General features: G+C 51.0%; 3 protein-coding genes across 3 annotated transcripts; 1 reads left to right on the top strand and 2 right to left on the bottom strand.

Moving 5' to 3' along the window:
- Nucleotides 1-3,876: 3,876 nt before the first annotated feature.
- Nucleotides 3,877-4,830, bottom strand: LOC136787212 (olfactory receptor 14C36-like). Its single transcript, XM_066984343.1, has one exon. The coding sequence runs from the start codon at nucleotides 4,828-4,830 to the stop codon at nucleotides 3,886-3,888; it is 945 nt and encodes a 314-aa protein (XP_066840444.1). The 3' UTR covers nucleotides 3,877-3,885.
- Nucleotides 4,831-10,349: 5,519 nt separating this feature from the next.
- LOC136787320 (olfactory receptor 14C36-like) lies at nucleotides 10,350-11,803 on the bottom strand. The gene has a single exon (XM_066984480.1). It carries the CDS (start codon nucleotides 11,262-11,264, stop codon nucleotides 10,350-10,352), a length of 915 nt encoding a protein of 304 aa, XP_066840581.1. The 5' UTR covers nucleotides 11,265-11,803.
- An 8,209-nt stretch (nucleotides 11,804-20,012) lies between these two features.
- Nucleotides 20,013-20,942, top strand: LOC136787126 (olfactory receptor 14C36-like). The gene has a single exon (XM_066984261.1). It carries the CDS (start codon nucleotides 20,013-20,015, stop codon nucleotides 20,940-20,942), a length of 930 nt encoding a protein of 309 aa, XP_066840362.1.
- Nucleotides 20,943-21,147: the final 205 nt, after the last annotated feature.

The following is a 21,147-nucleotide window of genomic DNA, read 5'->3' as shown; positions in this document are numbered from 1 at the left end:
ATTTAGTGGGAGGATTTGGTGTTCTGCATAGGGTGTCAGGTCTGTGGCTGGGGTACGGACAATCTTTGTGGTTCAGGGTTTTGTTTAGGTCTGCCAAGAAGTCGGCTAGGGTTAAATAGAGCATTTTAATGCTAGTGTAAAGGGCAGGGATTAGGGTGAGCAAGAGAGTAAGGAAAAGGGGCTATGGGCTGAGTTTTGCTTCAAGGGATACTTTGAGGTCAGGCATTACAGTAGTGGATTCCTGTCAAGGTGTTGGAATAACATTTAGGCTTAGGGGTTAGGGTTACTGGTTAAAATAAGATAAGAGCTTTACATGGCTGTTTTAACTCAGTTTTAAAGCATCGTCAACATTACGTGAAACCTCTTACCTCTACAAAATCATTCATTTCTGCTTTCCAAGCTCCTCTTCCCTTCCCCAAATCTCACTTCTCTGTTGGCCAGGCTTCTCCTGTCATCCTCATATTGATCTTATTGGGATCAGCTTTTTGAGGGCTCTCATGATATCAGAGTATCTGTCTCACCTGTCGGCTACACCATTCTTGAGACAGAAGTGGCGTTGCAGTCAAGAGGGAAAAGGGCACAAAGTTCCGTAGGAGCATCCTGCACAATATGCCCATCAGCTCTGCACCACCACAAAAGTGTACATCCTATGTAAAAGTTTTGGTTCCAGAGTGACTCCTATGGATCCAGGGTAACATTTCACAGGCCCTCATGCAGGCTTTAGCTCCCTCCATGCATCTTTGTGGCAGTGGCCACCTCTGTGGAGAAAACTGAAAGCAGACCTGGAGGATGACTTTAGGCAAAAGCTGAAACCTCTGACAGAACAACCAGAGCTGCTCAGCAGAGCGAGGGGGCTGTGGTGCCTGGGGCATGGGGGCACTCTGCAGGGCCATGCTGGGTAGGCTGGGAGACAGACCCAGCTCCTAGGGTCACTGCCATTGCCCCAGGGCTGCAACAAATCACCAGACTCCTGTGCTGGGGCTACTGCATGCCCTGGGGCTGCAGAGCTCTCCTCAGCCTACTCACACCAGGTTGAGCACTTGAGCTCTGGTCAGTCCACATGGAACACGCTCTGTGGGCTCCATGCACTGCTATATCCCACGCACACGCTGCCCCCGCAGATGTCCATGCATGCTCTGCACACACCACTCTTGCCCACAGGTCCCGTGTGTCACCAACCCTCCCCTCTTCCCCTGCAGTAGTGGCACTTCACTGCAGCAGGTTGGTGCGTCTTCAGGCTCAGGGGTGTTTCCTGAGGGCCTGCCCCGTGTGGGGAGTGGCGGGGAGGAAGAGAGCAAGGTCAGCTCCTGGAGCATGTCTGAGCACAGCCCAGCCATCCCGCACCGCAGGCAGGCACCTTCTCCCAGGCTGAGGCACACATGCAAGGTGGACACTTCTCCATCAGCCCAGCTTCACGCAGGGACCTTCAGCCCTGCCCCAGATCCCGGACTCATCACTTCCTCCTTGTCCACCCACAGACATACATTGCTTTCCATTTGGGGACTCTTGCAGGACTTTAAGGATCTGCTAAAGCCCTGGATTTCCTTGTTTCTCACAGCCTTCTCACAAGTCTTTCTCCTGGCCCTCCCCGCTGCCCAGCACTGCCTCTCAGGTGGCACTCAGTGACCCTTCCCTTCAGAAGGGCCTTTGGGCTTCCTCAATTGTCCTGGTGCTTATTAGCACCTTCCTGGCTCCTTCCAGAGCTCAGAGCGAGCTTTCTTGTCCAGCATGGGGCCCTGCACTGGCTCTGGCTGGGACGGAGTTACTCTCTGCAGAGCAGCCCCTGTCGTGCTGTTTTTGATGTGACCAGAGCAGTGTTGGTCACCCACGGCTGTGGTCGCTGTTCCTGAGCAGTGCGTGAACAGCACCAAGGCCTTCTCTGCTTCTCACTCTGCCCTACCAGCGAGTTGGTTGTGGGTGGGCAAAAGGCTGGGAGGGGAACCCGCTGTGACAGCTGACCCAGCCTGACCAAATGGATGATCCATGGCACATAACATAGTGCTCAGCAATACATGTTGGGATCATCTTTCCAAGACAAGGTGGCAGTTTCTCAGAGACTGCCTGCACAACGGTCTGCTAGTGGGAACTGATGAGTTACAAAATGCTCATTATGTTTGGCGTTTGATTTTCATTTCTTTCTTTTTTCTTTTCCTTTCCTATCCTTATGTGTCTTTCTCTCAATCTGTGAGTTTTACTTATTTATGGTGTTCCCTCCCCTCTGCCCTCTAGAGGAGGAGGAAGGAGGCAGCTCGTGCATGCTGCTGTCTGGGGTGAGCAAGGAGGAGGCTGGCCATGGTGCAAGGAAATGGAGGTCGGTGAAGCTGCAGGAGCCCTGGTCTCTTGTCTGGGAGAACCCCAGCACAGAGTGCCTGTGCCCTGCAGGGCCAGCCCCGCTCCCCAGGCCAGCACAAGAGGCCTGGCCCAGGCACAGAGCAGCCTGCCCCGAGCAGGTGCCTACACAAAGAGATTACTCTTCCTCCTTTACCCATCTGTGGAGGCCCAGAAATGCTGCCCTGCTCTTTCCCAGGGCCATCCCTGCTCCCAGAGAGCCTTGCCCAGGGCAGTGTGTCCATGCTGGCCTGGCCGGCCATTGCTGCTTCCCTGCTGTGCTCCCGGCAGGGCCCTGAACTGGTGGTGCTGCTGTGCAGAGCCAGGGGCTGTTGTGCCCTGAGACCCTGTGGGGACCCTCCCCTGCCCGTGCTGCTCAGGGTGCTGGACAAGAGCTGCATCAGACCTGGCCCACGAGGCTTCAAAGAAGGTCTCCTCAATTACAATGCAGTTTCATGGGCCTTCGCTTGCTGGCTGTTCACCACCTCCCCTGGCATTGCAGAGCCCTCCTTAGCCCACAGAGTTCTCTGATTCGCCTTTTCCTTTGCCAAAATCTTCTTTGGATGGTCACTAATTTTATGAGGTTTTAATCACTATCCAATGAGCACATTGTCCCAGGGTTGCCCTGATCTCTCCTGGCACCTCCAGATTCCTCTCCAGGCTGCCATCATCAATCCACCCCACTTCAGGGTGCCTAGTCCCATGAAGAGGAGTCCGAGACCAGTTGTTGTCTGATTAGACAGGTGAGGCCATAAAGGGAGCTCTTGGTCCAGTCCTTTGCTACCCACACACCGCGCTGGGACTTTCAGCCTGTGTCCTACACTCCATGAAGAACCCCAGAAAACAGAAGAGCACGGAGCAAATCCTTGGCTCTGTTCCTAACAGCAGCATTGGAAGAGGCATCCAGGCTTCTGGGTTTGCCCTGCAGAGCCCCATTTGTTACTGCCGTGGTATCAGGGAGGGCAGCTGTGACACGGGGCTGCACATTGCCTGCTGCTGCCTGCTGGGACAGGGATGCCAGTGCAGAGACAACAGGACTGTCACCAAGGTACACAAGATCTGAGGGCTAACCCACGTACAAGAGCACAAGAGAACAATGTGGAAGCCAAAAGAAAGCAGCAGTGAAAAGGCCACGTCCTGCTGCTGGCCATGGCCGTGGCTCCAGGGAAGCAGCAGCCCCGACCCAAAGGCAGCAGAGAGGCAGAGCCCAGCGGGCAGTGAGGGGCAGCCGCGAGGGCCACCGGGGCTGCTCCTCCATGTGGCAGCTGGGCTCTAGGCCCTGAGCCCCACCTGCGTGCTGGGGCTGCTCCCCCAGCTCCAGAGGAAAAGGGACAAGATGGCAACTGAGACCAATGAAATTCTGATGACTTCGATATTGGGTTTATCTAATAAAAAGCAGTGCTTTATCAGAAAATAATTAACCTGTAGGAGGCTAAGAATAGTATTTTATAAATCAGAAAAAAAAAAAAAAAAGTTAGAGAAAATAATAGTACGGATAGATAATAAAAAAGTATGGTTTTTTTTTGTGAAAAGCTGGGATTTCTGATTATAGGCATATTATTCTAGGCGAATATGCTGAAAATATGTGTATTCAAGCAGTGTCCTCACTGCATCCCTTAGTTCCTGGTTCTTCATGCAGTAGATGAGGGGGTTCACAGCCGGAGGCACTACTGAATACAGAACTGACACGACCAGGTCCATGGATGGGGAAGAGATGGAGGGGGGCTTCAGGTAGGCAAACACGCCTGTATTGACAAACAGGGAGACCACAGCCAGGTGAGGGAGGCACGTGGAAAAGGCTTTGTGCCGGCCCTGCTCAGAGGGCATCCTCAGCACTGCCATGAAGATCTGCACATAGGACACCACAATGAAAGAAAGACATCCAAACCCCAAAAAAGCACTGAACATGAGAAATCCAGCTTCCCTGAGATAGGAGTCAGTGCAGGAGAGCTTGAGGATCTGAGGAATTTCACAGAAGAACTGGTCAACCGCATTGCCTTGGCAGAGGGGCAGGGAAAATGTACTGGCCGTGTGCAGCAGAGCATAGAGAACCCCACTGCCCCAGGCAGCTGCTGCCATCTGGGCACAAGCTCTGCTGCCCAGGAGGCTCCCGTAGTGCAGGGGCTTGCAGATGGCAATGTAGCGGTCATAGGCCATGATGGTGAGAATTGAATACTCTGAACCAAAGAAGAAGACGAAAAACAGGACTTGTGAAGCACACCCTTGATAGGAGATGGCCCTGGTGTCCCAGAGGGAATTGGCCATGGCTTTGGGGAGAGTGGTGGAGATGCAGCCCAGGTCGAGGACGGCGAGGTTGAGGAGGAAGAAGTACATGGGGGTGTGGAGGCGGTGGTCGCAGGCTGCGGCGGTGAGGATGAGGCCGTTGCCCAGGAGGGCAGCCAGGTAGATGGCCAGGAAGAGCGTGAAATGCAGGAGCTGCAGCTCCCGCGTGTCTGCGAATGGCAGGAGGAGGAACTCGGTGATGGAGCTGCTGTTGGGCATTTTCTGACATTGGACACAGTTGTCTGTTGAAGAGGATAAGGCAGAAAAAAGTTAGAAGAGACTTCTCTGAGGAAAACCTATCACAAAACTTAGAGCAACCCACGCCTGAGCCTCTCTCTTTGCAAGAGAACATTTCTGCAGCTCTATCACTTGAGTGCCAGCTGATGCTGTCTGAGAGTGGCACTGGGAGGAGGGATTGCTGTGGGTTCCAGAGGAGTCCCTCCTGCTGTGAAGCAGGTGGCAAGCAGGACCATGGGGGAAACTCAAGTTCAGTCCACTTATCAGATCCATGAACTTTGCAGTGTTGTTGCAAAGTACACCTCCAACCACAGTGTAGAGCAAGGCAGATTTTCTTTTGCTTAGGGCAATGATCACACTCTTGTGTTTCCCAATAAATGGAGACAGCTTAAAGCCCCAGTCCCAGTGCAGCTGGACAGAATCCTCACCTTGTCTGCAGGTGCATGAGCAGGATCTCAGCTTTTCTCTCTTCGCCAGGGCTGCAGATGCCTCCCTCCAGCTGCCCACAGACAGCCATCCAGCAGCACGGACATGGCCTTAGAACGGAGGTGTCTTCTCCTTCGGGCACCTGGATAATACAAGGATGCCATGAGAGAGCTGCGTCCTGTTGGAGAGCAGCCTGCACACCAGGAGGATGCCCCAAGGACAGAGATGAATATTTGCAAGCTGGGGTGTCCCAGCATCCCAACTGCACCCCTGCAGAGTCTGGAGCAGGCTTGGCCACTCTGCTTTTGGTTTACTAGGGGCAGCTAGGTTATGACACTCCAAGGGGCTTCTGCCAGTCTTCCTCACCACACAGTGCAATCCAGCAGGACTCTCAAAGCCCACTGCATTGCCCACTGCCCTCCCAGAAACAAGACCCAGGAGGAGACCCTTCCAGGACCTGCAGCTGCATGGCCCTGCAGCCAGAGACTTACCTTGTCAAGGGTTGTGCAGATTTCTCCTGCAGTCAGCTCTCAGCATCCTCCCACTCCCAACTGCCTCCAAGTTCTTCTCCAAGTTCTTCTGCCTCCAACTTCTCTCCCCATGCCACCTGCGGTCAGAGCCCCCAGCCCTGCTGTGCTGTGCAGAGGAGCTGCTCCTGGGCAGAGCTGGCTCTCTGCACCAGGGCCCTCTTGCCAGGAGCTCTCTCTGTCCGAGGAGCCCGGCCCAGCTCAGCAGCAGAGGCCCAGCCCAAGGCATTGTAGTCACCCCTCTGGGGGCTTTGGTGATGAGCCCACGAAACTCAAGCACTGAGAGCAAACTGAAGAAATCTTTCATGAAGTCCAAGTCAGATGCAATTTTCCTGCAGTGTCCCCCTGTTGGCCAGCACTGTTGGTCTCATCCAACAGGAGCCATTCTATGATTCTATGGTCTCACAAACTATACCTCAAGCATGACTCCCATCCCATCAGCCTTCCGGTGGTCTATCACCTGACCAGAACAGAAGTTGACTCGCCATCATGTTTGACACCATGTGCATGCTTCTGGCCTTTACAGTCCATATCTGTGCCACATTCCTCCTGATGGTCCGTCAGCTCCAGAGACAGAAGTGACCTCCCAGCCTCCTTCACAGCCATGTGCCTCCTGCAGGCCCAGCAGATCCTGAGGCACACCTGACCTCATCACAGCATTCCCAGCCAGCTCCTCCCTGTGGCCTCTGATCTGATCACACCTGTTACCTCACACGCCTCTTCCAATGCCATGGGACTGCTGCAGGACCTCACAGTCCCTGCCCTCCCACAAGGGGACAAAGAGCTGAAGTTAGGGGTAGCAGTGGGGTTGAAGATGAGGTGTGCTGTGTGCATGGTGGAGGTCTTTGGCGGTTAGATGATCAGGTTAATGTTTAGGAATTAGAGGTCACCCCCTATGGTTAAGGGAACGGCAAGGGCTTTGAGGGAGGGATTGGTGTTCTGCTCAAGGTGCCTGCTCAAGATTTGGGATAAGGACAAGTTTTGAGGCTTTTAGTTTAGATTTGGTTAGAGGGCTAGGTTTAAGGCTGGCATTTTAATCCTTCGTTAGGCTTAATCATCCTTGTGTTTACTCTTCTTGTAGAAGATGCCTTTTACATCTACCTTTTCAAAATCCTGAGCAACGTCTCTCCTTTATCTGGCCTTTCCAAGGTCTTTGAGAGAGGTCTTATGGTTACATCTGCAGCTCCACCAGCACCTCTCTCATCCTTCCCACACAACCTCTAAGCAACCTGAGGGCTGACCGGGAGAATGGTGTTGGTTTGGGAAAGGACTTGGTTAAAATCTCTGAGGAGGAAGACCAAAAGTACTTCTCTCTACAAAGAAACTTTTATGCATGCCTATGAGTATGTCCTGTTCCTGTGTGGAAAGACTAATATTATGATTACTGTAAAAACAATGCTGTAACAAATGCTTGAAGGGAATAAGATACTGATTTCTTTTGTTTTTTTTTTGACTTGGTGATTGTATTAGTAGCTTCTGTTATGCGCTGTTATGCACTTCACACACAGTGATGATGGTGCCATAGAAAACAGTGACACTCATGAGGACAGAAGAGCAGGTCGATAAGGCCTTGGGTCTGCCAACACAGGACGCACACACATGAAAACTGCATGATTTGGAAGAGGAAGATTGGATCCAAAATACAGATTATGAAAGCAAAACCATGAGTATCACTGTGGCACTGCAGGAGAGCTCCAGCAATGGGGCAAAACCGCAGAAGAGGTTCATGACACTGGGGCCACAGCACTGTAGCTGGGAGGAGGAGAAATAATTACTGTACATGAGAGGAATTCCCCTGGTTCAGGTACAGCTGCCTTCTGGAGTCAGACCTTCCACTTCATGAGCCTTGCAGAGAACAGGGATGGCACACAGCCCAAGACAAGGGGAAATGGTTTTGAATTAAAAGAGGGGAGATTTAGATTAGAGGTTAGGAGGAAATTCTTCACTCAGAGGGTGGTAAGGTACTGGAACAGTTTGCCTAGAGAGTTTGTGGATGTTTCTTCCTTGGAGATGTTCAAGACCATGTTAGATGAGGCCCTGAGCAACCTGATCTAGTGGGTGGTGTCCCTGCCTATGGCAAGGGGATTGGAACTAGATGATCTTTGAGGTCCGTTCCAACTCAAGCCATTCTATGATTTTATGATTGTACTTCAGAGGAAAAAACAAAACAAAACAAAACAAAACAACACAAAGCATGGTAATTGGCTTCAGAATACTCAGTGATCCAGTTCGTCCATGAGATAAAAAAAATCTAAGCAGCAGGAAGGACACTGAAATATGGCCTAACATGAAGGAGGCTCCAGATTGCTGGTGTAGAAACAGCATTTTTGTGCCATGACCAATGCAGTATATGCTCCAGGAAAAGGCCTGCACCTGAAATAAAAGGCCTAGGCCAGCACCAGTGCGGCACAAGCTTGAGATCTGGGTGCATGTGAACCTAATGGAACCACAGGATCTTTAAGGTCCCTTCCAACCCAAGCCCTTCTATGATTCTGTGCTTAGCAGCCCTGTACAGCCCCTGCGGGGCCCAGCCTCAGTTCATGCCCCCCAGCTTGTGCTCCAAAAGTACTCCCCTAGGCCCTGCGTCACTTGTCCCACCTGCGTGCCTTGGCTACCCCAGGGCATCCTGGAGGCAGTGGCCACCTCTGAATAGAGAATTGAAACCAGCCATAAAAGTAGATCTAGGAAACAATGGAAACCTGTGCATAAAAGGGCTCTAAGTAATAGCTGAAAGAGTCTTTTTTGGCAGCACCACCAGCTTTTTTTCTATGAATTTTCTTGATTTATTCTCTCTCTCTTTTTTTTTTTTTTTAAAAAATTGACGGCACTGTGAACAAGTACAATCAACCAAATTACGCTTTTTCTGTGAATAGCCTTATGCAAACATTTACCAAAATATATTTCCCAACTTTTTTTTTCTTCTTCCTCTGCTTCCTCTGTCTTCAAGCAGACCTCCAAGGAAAGAAGTCACTGAATTAAAGAATAACTCACGTTTAAGAGATCAAGATTGAGAAATGTGTTCAATGCCATCATAAAGGAAGATAAAAAAGAGGGTCAACAGTGTTAGCCCAAGTGCCCATGACTGAAGCGTACTGCTGGTAACTGGCAGGCAGGAAGACTTTCATAGAATCATAGAATATCCCAAGTTGGAAGGGACCCATAAGGATCATCAAGTTCAACTCCTGGCACCGCACAGGTCTGCCCAAAAGTTTAGACCATGTGCCTAAGTGCACAGTCCAATCTCTTCTTAAATTCGGACAGGCTTGGTGCAGTGACTGCTTCACTGGGGAGCCTGTTCCAGTGTGCAACCACCCTTTTGGTGAAGAACCTCTTCCTGATGTCTAGGCTAAAAGTCTAGCCAAAGTCTAGCCCCTTTTTGAGGGACCCCTTGAGGGACTTTGTTCCACTAATGTCCAGCCACCTTCCTTCCCCCAACATCATCCCCTTCTTCAGTCCAAATATCACCAGTCTGGCTAAAGGGAGACTCCAGGAGACCATGGCAAAGGCCTTGCTAAAGTCCAGGTTCACCACAATGCCTTCTTTCCCCTCCCCTTCTGTTTCAGCAGTTCCTTTGTTTCCTCCATGTCCCTGAAGATGGCTGTGGCAGGACTTTCCCCACCACGTTCCCAGGGGTAGAGGTGACAATTGCAATTCTGCCAATCCTTTTTCTTGCCCTTCCTGAAGATGTGTTTGATGCCTGCCTTTTCCAAGTCCCCAGAAATCTTACTGATCCAAATGCTTGATGGCCTGGTCCAGAAAGGCAGGGTAGTGTGACATAGCAGAGAGGGGCATCTGCAATGAACGTGTGCAAGGGGGGTGACAGAAATCTCACAGGGACACTGGGGGTTGTTTCTGGAGTCACACAGGGCAATGGCAGGGCTCTGTGAGGTGTCCACATCTGAGCTTGCCTCATGCAAACAGGGCTGTTGAGAGATATGAGTCAAGGGCTTGCACACCCATGCACAGTGCAATGCACTATTTGCAGTGTCCCTCTGGCTCCTGCAGCCACTGCCAGAGGGTGGGAGGCACCTCAGCCCTGCAGTACCTCACCGTGCTCTTCCCTCGTCTGAGATACCCCAGGACATGAGGAATGGGCACAGGGACCGCGGTTCAAGGAAGCACATCCCAGAGCTGCCTTCAGGTGGCTTCCCAGGGGACGTTACTTGGTCTTGTGACGCTATCTGCCCAACTGGCCTTCGTGACACTTGTAGGAATAGCTGATGGACTTTGTGCTCCATCGTGTTCATCTCTCCACATGCATATGATGTGCCTGCTGGCACCAGCACTGGGTTTCTCTTTCCACATCTCCCATGCACATACAGCAGGCCCTGATCTTCTGTCTTCCAGGGAGCATTTCCCAAGTGAGCAATGAGCAATGGCCTGGCCAGCTATTGCTGAAACTCCTACCCATACACCACACAGCTCTGAGCTTGTGATGACGCTCTCCAGAGTATGAAAAATGACCAAAAAGATAACCTTGTTCCTGCAATGAATTATGAGTCATATGCAGAAGAAAATGGGCTTTTTTTTTTTTTTTTTTGAAAGATATCAGGTCATCAGTTTCCTCAAGGCATCCTTGAGCTCCTGGTTCCTCATGCTGTAGATGAGGGGGTTCACTGCCGGGGGCACCACGGAGTACAGAACTGACACCACCAGGTCCATGGATGGGGAAGAGATGGAGGGGGGCTTCAGGTGGGCAAACACGCCTGTATTGACAAACAGGGAGACCACAGCCAGGTGAGGGAGGCACGTGGATAAGGCTTTGTGCCGGCCCTGCTCAGAGGGCATCCTCAGCACAGTCCTGAAGATCTGCACATAGGATAACACAATGAAAACAAAACAACCAAATACTAAAGAAAGACTGAAAACAAGTACCTCAAATTCTCTGAGGTAGGCATCTGAGCAAGAGAGCTTGAGGATGTGGGGGATTTCACAGAAGAACTGCTCCACAGCATTGCCTTGGCAGAGGGGCAGGGAAAATGTATTGGCCGTGTGCAGGACAGCATTGAGAAAGCCACTGCCCCAGGCAGCTGCTGCCATCTGGGCACAAGCTCTGTTGCCCACGAGGCTCCCGTAGTGCAGGGGCTTGCAGATGGCAACGTAGCGATCATAGGACATGATGGTGAGAAGAGAATACTCTGAACCAAAGAAGAAGACGAAAAACAGGACTTGTGAAGCACACCCTTGATAGGAGATGGCCCTGGTGTCCCAGAGGGAATTGGCCATGGCTTTGGGCAGAGTGGTGGAGATGCAGCCCAGGTCGAGGACGGCGAGGTTGAGGAGGAAGAAGTACATGGGGGTGTGGAGGCAGTGGTCGCAGGCTACAGTGGTGAGGATGAGGCTGTTGCCCAGGAGGGCAGCCAGGTAGATGCCCAGGAAGAGTGCGAAGTGCAGGAGCTGCAGCTCCCGCGTGTCTGCGAATGCCAGCAGGAGGAACTCGGTGATGGAGCTGCTGTTGGGCATTTTCTGACATTGGACACAGTTGTCTGTTGAAGAGGATAAGGCAGAAAAATGTTAGAAGAGACTTCTCTGAGGAAAAGCTATCACAAAACTTAGAGCAACCCACGCCTGAGCCTCTCGCTTTGCAAGAGAACATTTCTGCAGCTCTATCACTCGAGTCCCAGCTGATGCTGTCTGAGAGTGGCACTGGGAGCAGGGATTGCTGTGGGCTCCAGAGGAGTCCCTCCTGCCGTGAAGCAGGCAGCAAGCAGGACCATGGGGGAAACTCAAGTTCAGTCCACTTATCAGATCCATGAACTTTGCAGTGTTGTTGCAAAGTACACCTCCAACCACAGTGTGGAGCAAGGCAGATTTTCTTTTGCTTAGGACAATGATCACACTCTTGTCTTTCCCAATAAGTGGAGACAGCTTAAAGCCCCAGTCCCAGTGCAGCTGGACAGAATCCTCACCTTGTCTGCAGGTGCATGAGCAGGATCTCAGCTTTTCTCTCTGAAAACCAGACCCAGGAGGAGACCCTTCCAGGACGTGCAGCTGCATGGCCTTGCAGCCAGACACTTACCTTGTCAAGGGCTGTGCAGATTTCTCCTGCAGTCAGCTCTCAGCATCCTCCCACTCCCAACTGCCTCCAAGCCCTCTCTCCTTCTCTCCTCTCTGTGTCTCTGCTGTGGTCAGAGCCCCCAGCCCTGCTGTGCTGTGCAGAGGAGCTGCTCCTGGGCAGAGCTGTGTCTCTGCACCAGGGCCCTCTTGCCAGGAGCTCTCTGTCCCAGGAGCCCGGCCCAGCTCAGCACCAGAGGCCCAGCCCAAGGCATTGGAATCACCCCTCTGGGGGCTTTGGTGATGAGCCCACGAACCTCAGGCACTGAGAGACAATTGAAGAAATCTCTCAAGAAGTCCAGGTCAGATGCAAGTTTCCTGCAGTGTCCCTCGAGGGCCAGGACTGACACAGCCTCCCTTGGAGCTCGTTAGAGCAGAGCATTGGAGGCAGTGAGGACAAGGAGACAAAGGCAATGTGAAGGTGACACTGATGTGTAGACAACCTGGATGTGTTTCACCAAAGAAAAGGACTACACCTTGTCCCCTGGCCCCTGGGAAGGGAGATCCTTTCCCTTCACACCTTGCTCAGGGCTCTTCCTGGGGCAGTAGGAGATGGGGATGTGCATGGCCAAGTGCAGGAGAATGGTACGACCCCTGCCTGGTTCATGGGTGGTGGTGAGGAGGCAATGAGGCCCTGGTGCTTTAACAATAAGCTGTCTCCTCATAGGCCTCAGTGGCAGAGACAACAGCCATAGCCATGGACACAAAGATCTTGGTCCTGTTGGGACTTTCAGCCTTGCCTATGTCCTTGCTCCTCTGAAGGCCAGAGTATCCTAGTGTCTCCCAGACCTACACCTCTTTCCCAGCTGGCTGTAGACACTTGTCCATGTTGTGTCACACCGGGTCTTAGCTGAGTAGCTTGTATGAGATCCCTCACGGTGCCCAGGCCCTCCTCCTCCTGGGCACTGCTCACTCAGCAGGGTCCCAATCTGTCCTGATGTGTGGGGTTCCTCTTCCTCTGGTGTAGGACCAGGCTCTTCTCGTTGTAAATGTCAGGATGTTTCTGTAGGCAGAATCCTGCAGTTTCTCAAGATTCCCCCACACTGATGCTCCATTTTGTCAGCGTTTAATGTCTGCAGGCAGACAGTTCAACCTTCATGTGATTGTGCTCTGTCTGACAAGATGGCAGCATCAGGAGTTGCAGGAAAGTTTGGATAATACAGGAGTAACCAGCTGAATGGAATTGCAGCATAGAGTCACAGAAGGGTAGGGGATGGAATGCTGCCAGGTTCCACCTTTTCCGTTTTTCATTCTCATGCATACTGTCAGTTTGTCTGGAGCTGTGTCCTAAATGTTATGGGGCCGTGCAGGTCAAAATTAGAAGAGCCAAAGCCCAGCTGGAGGTCAATCAGTCTATTACTGTCAAAGAAAACAAAAACTGTTTATATAAACACTTTAAATAAAGGAGGATTAAGGAGAATCATCTTCCTTTATTGGATGTGGGAGGAAACCTGGTGACAAGAGATGCGGTAAAGGCTGAGGCACTTAATGCTTTCTTTGCCTCAGTCTCTAGAGCAACAGCAGTTGATCCCCTGGGCATTTCTTCCTCCTCACGGCCAGTGCCAACCTTCCAATGTGCACTTTGTGGCAGTTTTTTCTCTCCTGATCTTTCCTGCCACCAAAGAAAGCTCCATCAGGGTGGAAACCACTTCTAAAGTAGGCATCCCAACCCATCAGCCTTCTTGTGGCCTGTCAGCCCACCAGACAGAAGTCACCTCACCAGCATCTTCCAAGCCATGGGCCTGCTGCTGGCCTTGCACTTCTTGGCTAGACACAGCCAAGCCTTGTGCCTCCTGCTGTTCAGTCATGGACTCAAGCAGAAGGGACAGGACAACTCATATGTGGGCCTTCTTTCTGCCTGGGTCCTCCTGGGTATGGAGGCAGAGGGGATCCCACAGTCAGCATGCCAACCAGGTGCCTTCTGCTGGCCTAGCAGGGCCACTGGCAGATGTCAGCCAAAAAGTACAGATCCCAGGGAGAAGGCAAGGGTGACCTGTCAGCTACTTCAGACAGAAGTGACCTCACAGTCCCTTTCCGTGACATGTTCCTGCTGCTGCCCTATCATCTGCAGAGACAGAAGTGACCTCACAGTCACTGCCCCAGTCACATTCCTCCTGCTGGGGCAGGGGATCCTGAGGCAGAGCTGACCTCTCTCTAGTCCCCTAGGGATTAGGGCTCACCTTTCTGGGTTAGAGAGTAAACAGACTTTTACTGGGAAGTTTTGGTGTGCTTCTGTGTTTAGGGTATGGACAAGCTCTGCGGTTTAGGGTTTTGTTTAGGTCTGCCAAGAAGTCTAGGGATAAATAGAGCATTTTAATGCTAGTGTCAAGGGAAGGCATTTGGGTGAGTAAGAGAATAAAGGTAAGGGAAAGGGGCTATGGCCTGAGTTTTGCTTCACGGGATACTTTGAGTTCAAGCATTAGAGTAGGGGATTTCTGTCAGAGTGCTGGAGTAGAATTTAGGTTTAGGGATTAAAACTACTGGTTAAAATAAGGTAAGGGCCATACATGACTGTTTTAAGTCAGTGTTACCGCAATATCTACATTACATGACCCCTCTTACCTCTACAAAATCATTAGTTTCTGCTTCCATGCCCCTCTCTTGCCCCTCCTCTTCTCACCCCAAAATCTCAAGTCTTTCTTGTCCAGGCTGCTCTTAACCTTCCCATATTTTATTGGGATCAGCTTTCTGATGACATTCATGATCGTAGAGTATCTGTCTCACCTCTCTTGGCTTACTCCATTCCTGAGAAGGAAGTGGCATTGTAGTCAGGAGGGAAAAGGACATACATGTCTTTAGGAGCATCCACCGCAATGTGCCCATCAGCTCTGCACCTCCACAAAATTGCGCTTCCTACCTACAAGTTTTCTTTCCCAAATGGCTTCTATGGATGCAGGGTTCCTTTTCCCAGGCCCTCACGCATGCTTCAGTTTCGGATGAGCAGGGATGGGATAAGGAAAGCCAAGGCACGGATGGAACTGAGCTTGGCAAGGGATGCAAAGCGTAACAGGAAGGGATTCTATAGATACATTGCTCAGAAAAGAAAGGCCAAGGAGAGTGTACCCCCTGTGACGGATGAGAGGGGTGAACTGGTAATGACAGACATAGAGAAGGCTGAGGTACTCAACAACTTCTTTGCCTCAGTCTTCACTGCCAGTCAGGCTTCCCAAGTCTTTCGTTTCCCTGAACCCATAGATGGAAGCTGGGGGGGCAAAGTCCCACCTGCTGTAAGTGAAGAGCAGGTTCAGGACCACCTGATGAACATAAACACATACAAGTCTATGGGGCCTGATGACTTGCATCCCAGGGTCCGGAGGGAACTGGCTGATGTAGTTGCCAAGCCTCTCTCCATCATATTTGAAAAGTTCTGGCAGTCGGGTGAAGTCCCTGGTGACTGGAAAAGGGAAAACATCACTCCCATTTTAAAAAAGGGTAGAAAGGAGGACCCAGGGAACTACAGAATGGTGAGCCTCACCTCACTGACTGGCAAGATCATGGAAAAGATCCTCCTGGAATCAATGTCAAGGCACTTGCAAGACAAAGAGGTGATCTCAGACAGCCAGCATGGCTTCACCAAAGGGTAAATCATGCCTGACCAATCTGGTGGCTTTCCACAATGGAGTGACCACATCAGAAAACAAGGGAAGACCAACCAATGTCATCTACTTGAATTTCCGTAAGACATTTGACACGGTCCCACACGACATCCTGGTCTCCAAACTGGAGAGAGATGCATTTGATGGGTGCACCATTGAGTGGATAGGGAGTTGGCTTGAAGGTCACACCCAGAGAGCAGTGGTCAATGGCTCTATGTCCAGGTGGAGGCTGGTGATGAGTGGTGTACCTTAAGGGTCTGTCCTCGGACCAGTACTTTTTAATGTCTTTATCAATGACATAGACAGTGGGGTCGAGTGCACCTTCAGCAAGCTTGCAGATGACACCAAGCTGAGAGGTGTAGTTGATGCAACAGAGGAAGGGATGATGTCCGGAGGGTCCTGGACAAGCTTGAAATGTGGGCCCATGTGAACCTAAGGAGGTTCAACAAGTCCGAGTGCAAGGTGCTGCACCTGGGCTGGGGAAGTCCCAGACAGGAGGAGAGGCTGGGAGAAGAACTCATTGAGAGCAGCCCTGCAGAGAAGGATTTGGAGGCTCTGCTGGACGAAAAGCTCAACATGAGCCAGCAGTGCGTGGTTATAGCCCAGAAGGCCAACTGTATCCTGGGCTGCATCAAGAGAGGAGTGGGCAGCACACTCAGGGAGGTGATTGTCCCCCTCTGTTCTGCCCTTGTGAGGCCCCACTTGGAGTCCTGCGTCCAGGTGTGGGGCCCCCAGCACAAGAAGCATGTGGATCTGTTAGAACAGGTCCAGAGGAGGGCCAAGAAGATGATCAAGGGGCTGGAGCACCTCTCCTTTGAAGAAAGGCTGAGAGAGCTGGGGCTGTACAGCCTGGAGAAGAGAAGGTTCCTGGGTGACCTCATCGCAGCCTTTCAGTACTTAAAGGTGGCTTATAAAAAAGATGGAGAGTGACTCTTTGTTCAAGGACCTCACAATCCCTGCCCTGCCCAAGGGGACAAACAGCTGAAGTTAGGGGTAGGAGTGGGGTTGAAGATGAGATGTGCTCTGTGTGTAGTGGAGGGCTTTGGGGCTTAGGTGTTCAATTTAACGTTTAGAGATTAGAAGTCGACTGCTTGGGCTAATGGAATGGCAAGGGCTTTGAGGGAGGGATTGGTGGGATTGCTCAAGATGCCTACTCAAGGTGTAGGATGAGGGCAAACTTTGTGGGTTAGAGTTTTGTTTAGTTCTTGGCTGAGGGCTAGGGTTAAGGCTAGCATTTTAATTCTTGACTAGGCATAATCATCCTTCTGCTCGTGCTTCTAGTAGAAAATGGGTTTGACATCTGCCTTTTCTGAGTCCCAAGGAATGTCATTGATCAATTTGTCCTTTCCCATCTCTTTGAGACAGGTCTTATGACTACGTCAGCAGCTCAACCAGCACCTTTCCCACCCTTCCCACATCACCTCTATTCAACCTGAGGATTGACCAGGAGGATGATGAAGGTTTGGGAAAAGGCTTGCTTAAAATCTCTGAGGAGGGCTGTGTTGTGGTTTAACCCGGCCGGCAGCTAAGCACCACAGAGCCATTCGCTCCCCCTCCTCCCTCCCTCTCTGGGATAGGGGAGAGAATCAGGAAAATAAAGCCTGTGGGTTGAGATAGAGACAGTTTATTAGGACAGAAAAGAAAGGAAAAAAATAATAATTATAATAATAATACTGATAATAATGTATACAAAAGAAGTGATGCACAACGCAATTGCTCACCACCTGCTGACCGATGCCCAGCCTATCTCTGAGCAGCTGCCCACCCCACCCCTGCTAGCCACCCCTATATATTGTTTAGCATGACGTCAGGTGGTATGGAATACCCCTTTGGCCAGTTTGGGTCAGCTGTCCTGGGTCTGTCCCCTCCCAGCTCCTGCTGCACCCCCAGCCTGCCCGCTGGCAGGACAGAGCGAGAAGCTGAAAAGTCCTTGGCTTAGTGTAAGCACTGCTCTGCAACAATTAAAACATCAGTGTGATATCAACATTATTCTCATCCTAAATCCCAAACACAGCACCATAGCAGCAACTAGGAGATAAAATTAACTCTATCCTAGCCAAAACCAGGGCAGGCTGTTATGGGCTCCGCACTGACAATGATGGCAGTATCATAGAAAACAGTGACACTCGTGAGGAGAGGGGAGCAGGTGGATAAGGCCTTGGGCATGCCAACACAGGATGCACACACATGAAAACCACATGAGAAGGAAGAGGAAAATTGGATCCAAAATGCAGATTATGAAGGCAAAGACTATGAGAATCACCGTGGCACTGCAGGAGAGCTCCAGCAAGGGGAAAAATCACAGAAGGGGTCCACAACATTGGGACCACAGAACTGTAGCTGGGAAAAGAATTAAATGGTTTCTGTGCATGAAAGAAATCCCTTGTGTTAAGGTACAGCTGCCTTCTAGAGTCACACCTTCCACTTTCGAGCCTTGCAGAGAACAGGGATAGCATACAGCCCAGGGCTGACCGTAGGACATGGCCCTCAGCAGGAAGCACTCAATTCATGCAGAAGGTGCAGCTGATAGTGCTCCCACCTCTGTGAGCAATGGGGGTGCTGTCCCCAGTCAGGAAGCTGGCCAGCATCTGGCACAGGGTGGTGGAGCTGTACAAGGTCTGCAAGGAGAACAAATCTCCCCCAGGAAGAAGGCCACGGGCATCTGCAGGTGTTAGCTTGTAGGCACCAGCACAATGATGAGGGTGTTCCACATCCCAGTCACCGTGCTGGTCATGCGAGAGAGGAAGAAGAGATTTGTCTATGGGTAGAGGATCTTCCAGATGAACAGCTGGGGAAACTCAACAAATGGTGTCTTAGTCTCCCACTCCCCTTTCTTCACGGAAACCCTTTTAGAGCATTCTGTTCCCCTATCTCTTGTTAGGACACCAATAAGCAAGATGTTTCTTTCTCAGTTCCTAAAAGAAATGGTGAAGGGTGTTTGAATGGTTAAAATGATCCCTGCCTGCCATGGCTGAGGTGTGCTACCGCACCATGGAAAAGGGAAGGGTTAAGGGAGGGAATCATTTGTACTGTTAGAAAACCACACGCTCCAGCACAAATCACACTTCTAAAATGCTTTTCTCCCATGGTCAGAGAGGAGCAGTCAGTGATGCCTTCAGTCTGCTTCAAACACCACACCCCAGGAGAGACCCTGCTGCCTTCAGGAGCTGTCAGCCCCGAGGCCTTGGGGACACCTCGAGGGAGTCCAATGGCACAGAGCAAGCGATGCCATGGTCGGGTGTTGTGCTGCTGAGCTGGGCCGGGCTCCTGCAGACTCTTGACACCGTGAGTCTCTGGCAGCAGGGCAATGCAGGTGCAGTTGCCAGAGGGGTCTTCTACAGCTGGCACATCCGATGGCTGATAGCATCTGTCAGGACGGTTCTCTCTGTTTCTGAAGCGCTTTAGAGAATGGCATTATGAGGGGACATTTCAATAGGAAGATCGAGTCTTGGTTTATCTGAAGGGTAAGGCTTTTTCTGCAGTCCGTGCTTTCAGATTCCTGCAGTGGAGCAGAGCCAGATTTCATGTTAATGAATTGTCAGTATTGTACAGGAGGCTGAGACTCCTGGAGCATTGCACTGAGAAATCAGAATATCAGTGATTAAATTTGTAAAGTACCTTCCCAAACCTCATCTCATGGACTGCACCAACATCATATTTTCATCCTTTTACCCAGCTAAGTTTTATCCTAGCTGATTTTTAGGAGCTACAAACCCCCTGATACCCCCTATCTTTGGGAGGTGTCTGCAGGCCAAAGCAGAGCACACAGCAATTGCAATGAGCATGAGCTGCCTCCTCTGCAGCCAGATGGCAGCACAGGAGGGTCTGCTGAGTGTCCGTCTGTCCCTCCCTGGCCTTACCTCCCCTGGCAGCAGCACGCTGCCATTCCTCCTGGCTTCTCCACCTGGCCGTGCTGCTGCTGGTCTTGTTCCCAGGCTGGCTGGGGATGGGGGTTTCACATGCCCATGGAGTGAGCCCTCGGTGTGCTTGGGGGAAGGGGAGTATGGGGACAGGGTGAGGGGTCTGGAGATGTGCACTTTGAGCCTGGATTCCTCTGCTCTCAGCAGTGTCCTGGTTCTTTTCAGGTAAGGATGTGACTGTCATTGTCATACAGCTGAAAGAGATGCCAGCAGAAGAGACTAGCCTTGATGGACAGATGGGCATTCCCCTCTGAAGGATATTCTGAAGTAAAGGGAGTGTCCCTTTCTCTGAGGATCTAGTTTTCACTTGGAGTGCAGCAGGAAGGAAAATATACAAAAAAGAAAAGCCTGTAGCCCTGCTTCCTTTCAGGTGAATTGGGAACAAAAAATGTGGATAATCACATATCAGGAATGAATTGAATCTGGCATTACCCTTTGCCTGTCTTTATCTGTTGCTGTAGAGCAGGACTGCTTATTGCATTACTAAAGCAGTGTCCTCTGCTTCCAGGGACACCCTCAGGCAGAACTCATGAAGGGGACCTCCATATGCGTGCATGAATTACTCCTTGTCAGATAATTCTGTTGTATTTTCTTACTGCGTTTTTCCCCCTTGGGCAAGACCCCATGAACCAAACCAGCAAATGCCCAACAGCAGCTCTGTGAGCGAGTTCCTCCTGCTGGCATTCACAGACACGCGGGAGCTGCAGCTCCTGCACTTCGCGCTCTTCCTGGCCATCTACCTGGCTGCCCTCCTGGGCAACGGCCTCATCCTCACCGCCGTAGCCTGCGACCACCGCCTCCACACCCCCATGTACTTCTTCCTCCTCAACCTCGCCCTCCTCGACCTGGGCTGCATCTCCACCACTCTCCCCAAAGCCATGGCCAATTCCCTCTGGGACACCAGGGCCATCTCCTATCAAGGATGTGCTACACAGGTCTTCTTTCTATTCTTCTTGGTTGGAGCAGAGTATTTTATTCTCACCGTCATGGCCTATGACCGCTACGTTGCCATCTGCAAGCCCCTGCACTACGGGAGCCTCCTGAGCAGCAGAGTTTGTGCCCAGATGGCAGCAGCTGCCTGGGGCAGTGGCTTTCTCATTGCTGTCCTGCACACGGCCAATACATTTTCACTGCCCCTCTGCCAAGGCAATGCCGTGGACCAGTTCTTCTGTGAAATCCCCCAAATCCTCAAGCTCTCCTGCTCAAATGCCTACCTCAGGGAAGTCTGGGCTCTTCTGGTTAGTGCCTGTTTAGGTGTTGGTTGTTTTGTTTTCATTGTGTTGTCCTATGTACAGATTTTCAGGGCCGTGCTGAGGATGCCCTCTGAGCAGGGCCGGCACAAAGCCTTTTCTACGTGCCTCCCTCACCTGGCTGTGGTCTCCTTGTATCTCAGTACTGCCATGTTTGCCTATCTGAAGCCCCCTTACGTCTCCTTCCCAGCTCTAAATCTGGTTGTGTCATTTCTGTACTCGGTGGTGCCTCCAGCAGTGAACCCCCTCATCTACAGTATGAGGAATAAGGAGCTCAAGGAGGCACTGAGGATGTTATTGCAATATTCATTATTTCAATGAGGAACCCATCTTCTGCATGTGATTCCCTGAAATATACCTGGATAAAGCAGAAACATCTTTGTTCATATATTTCAAAAATTGTTCATCCTTTTCAATTTTATTCCAATATGTTAAATATTTTTTTTATAATTTTATTTTATAAAATTAAGATATTTTTCTTCCTCTAACTTCTACTTTTTCTTCTAACCCAAATGCCTCATGTAGA

The sequence above is a fragment of the Anser cygnoides genome, chromosome 28 (genome assembly GCF_040182565.1).
Source record: "Anser cygnoides isolate HZ-2024a breed goose chromosome 28, Taihu_goose_T2T_genome, whole genome shotgun sequence".
NCBI classification, from domain to species: Eukaryota; Metazoa; Chordata; class Aves; order Anseriformes; family Anatidae; genus Anser; species Anser cygnoides.
This window is presented reverse-complemented; position numbering and strand designations above follow the sequence as displayed.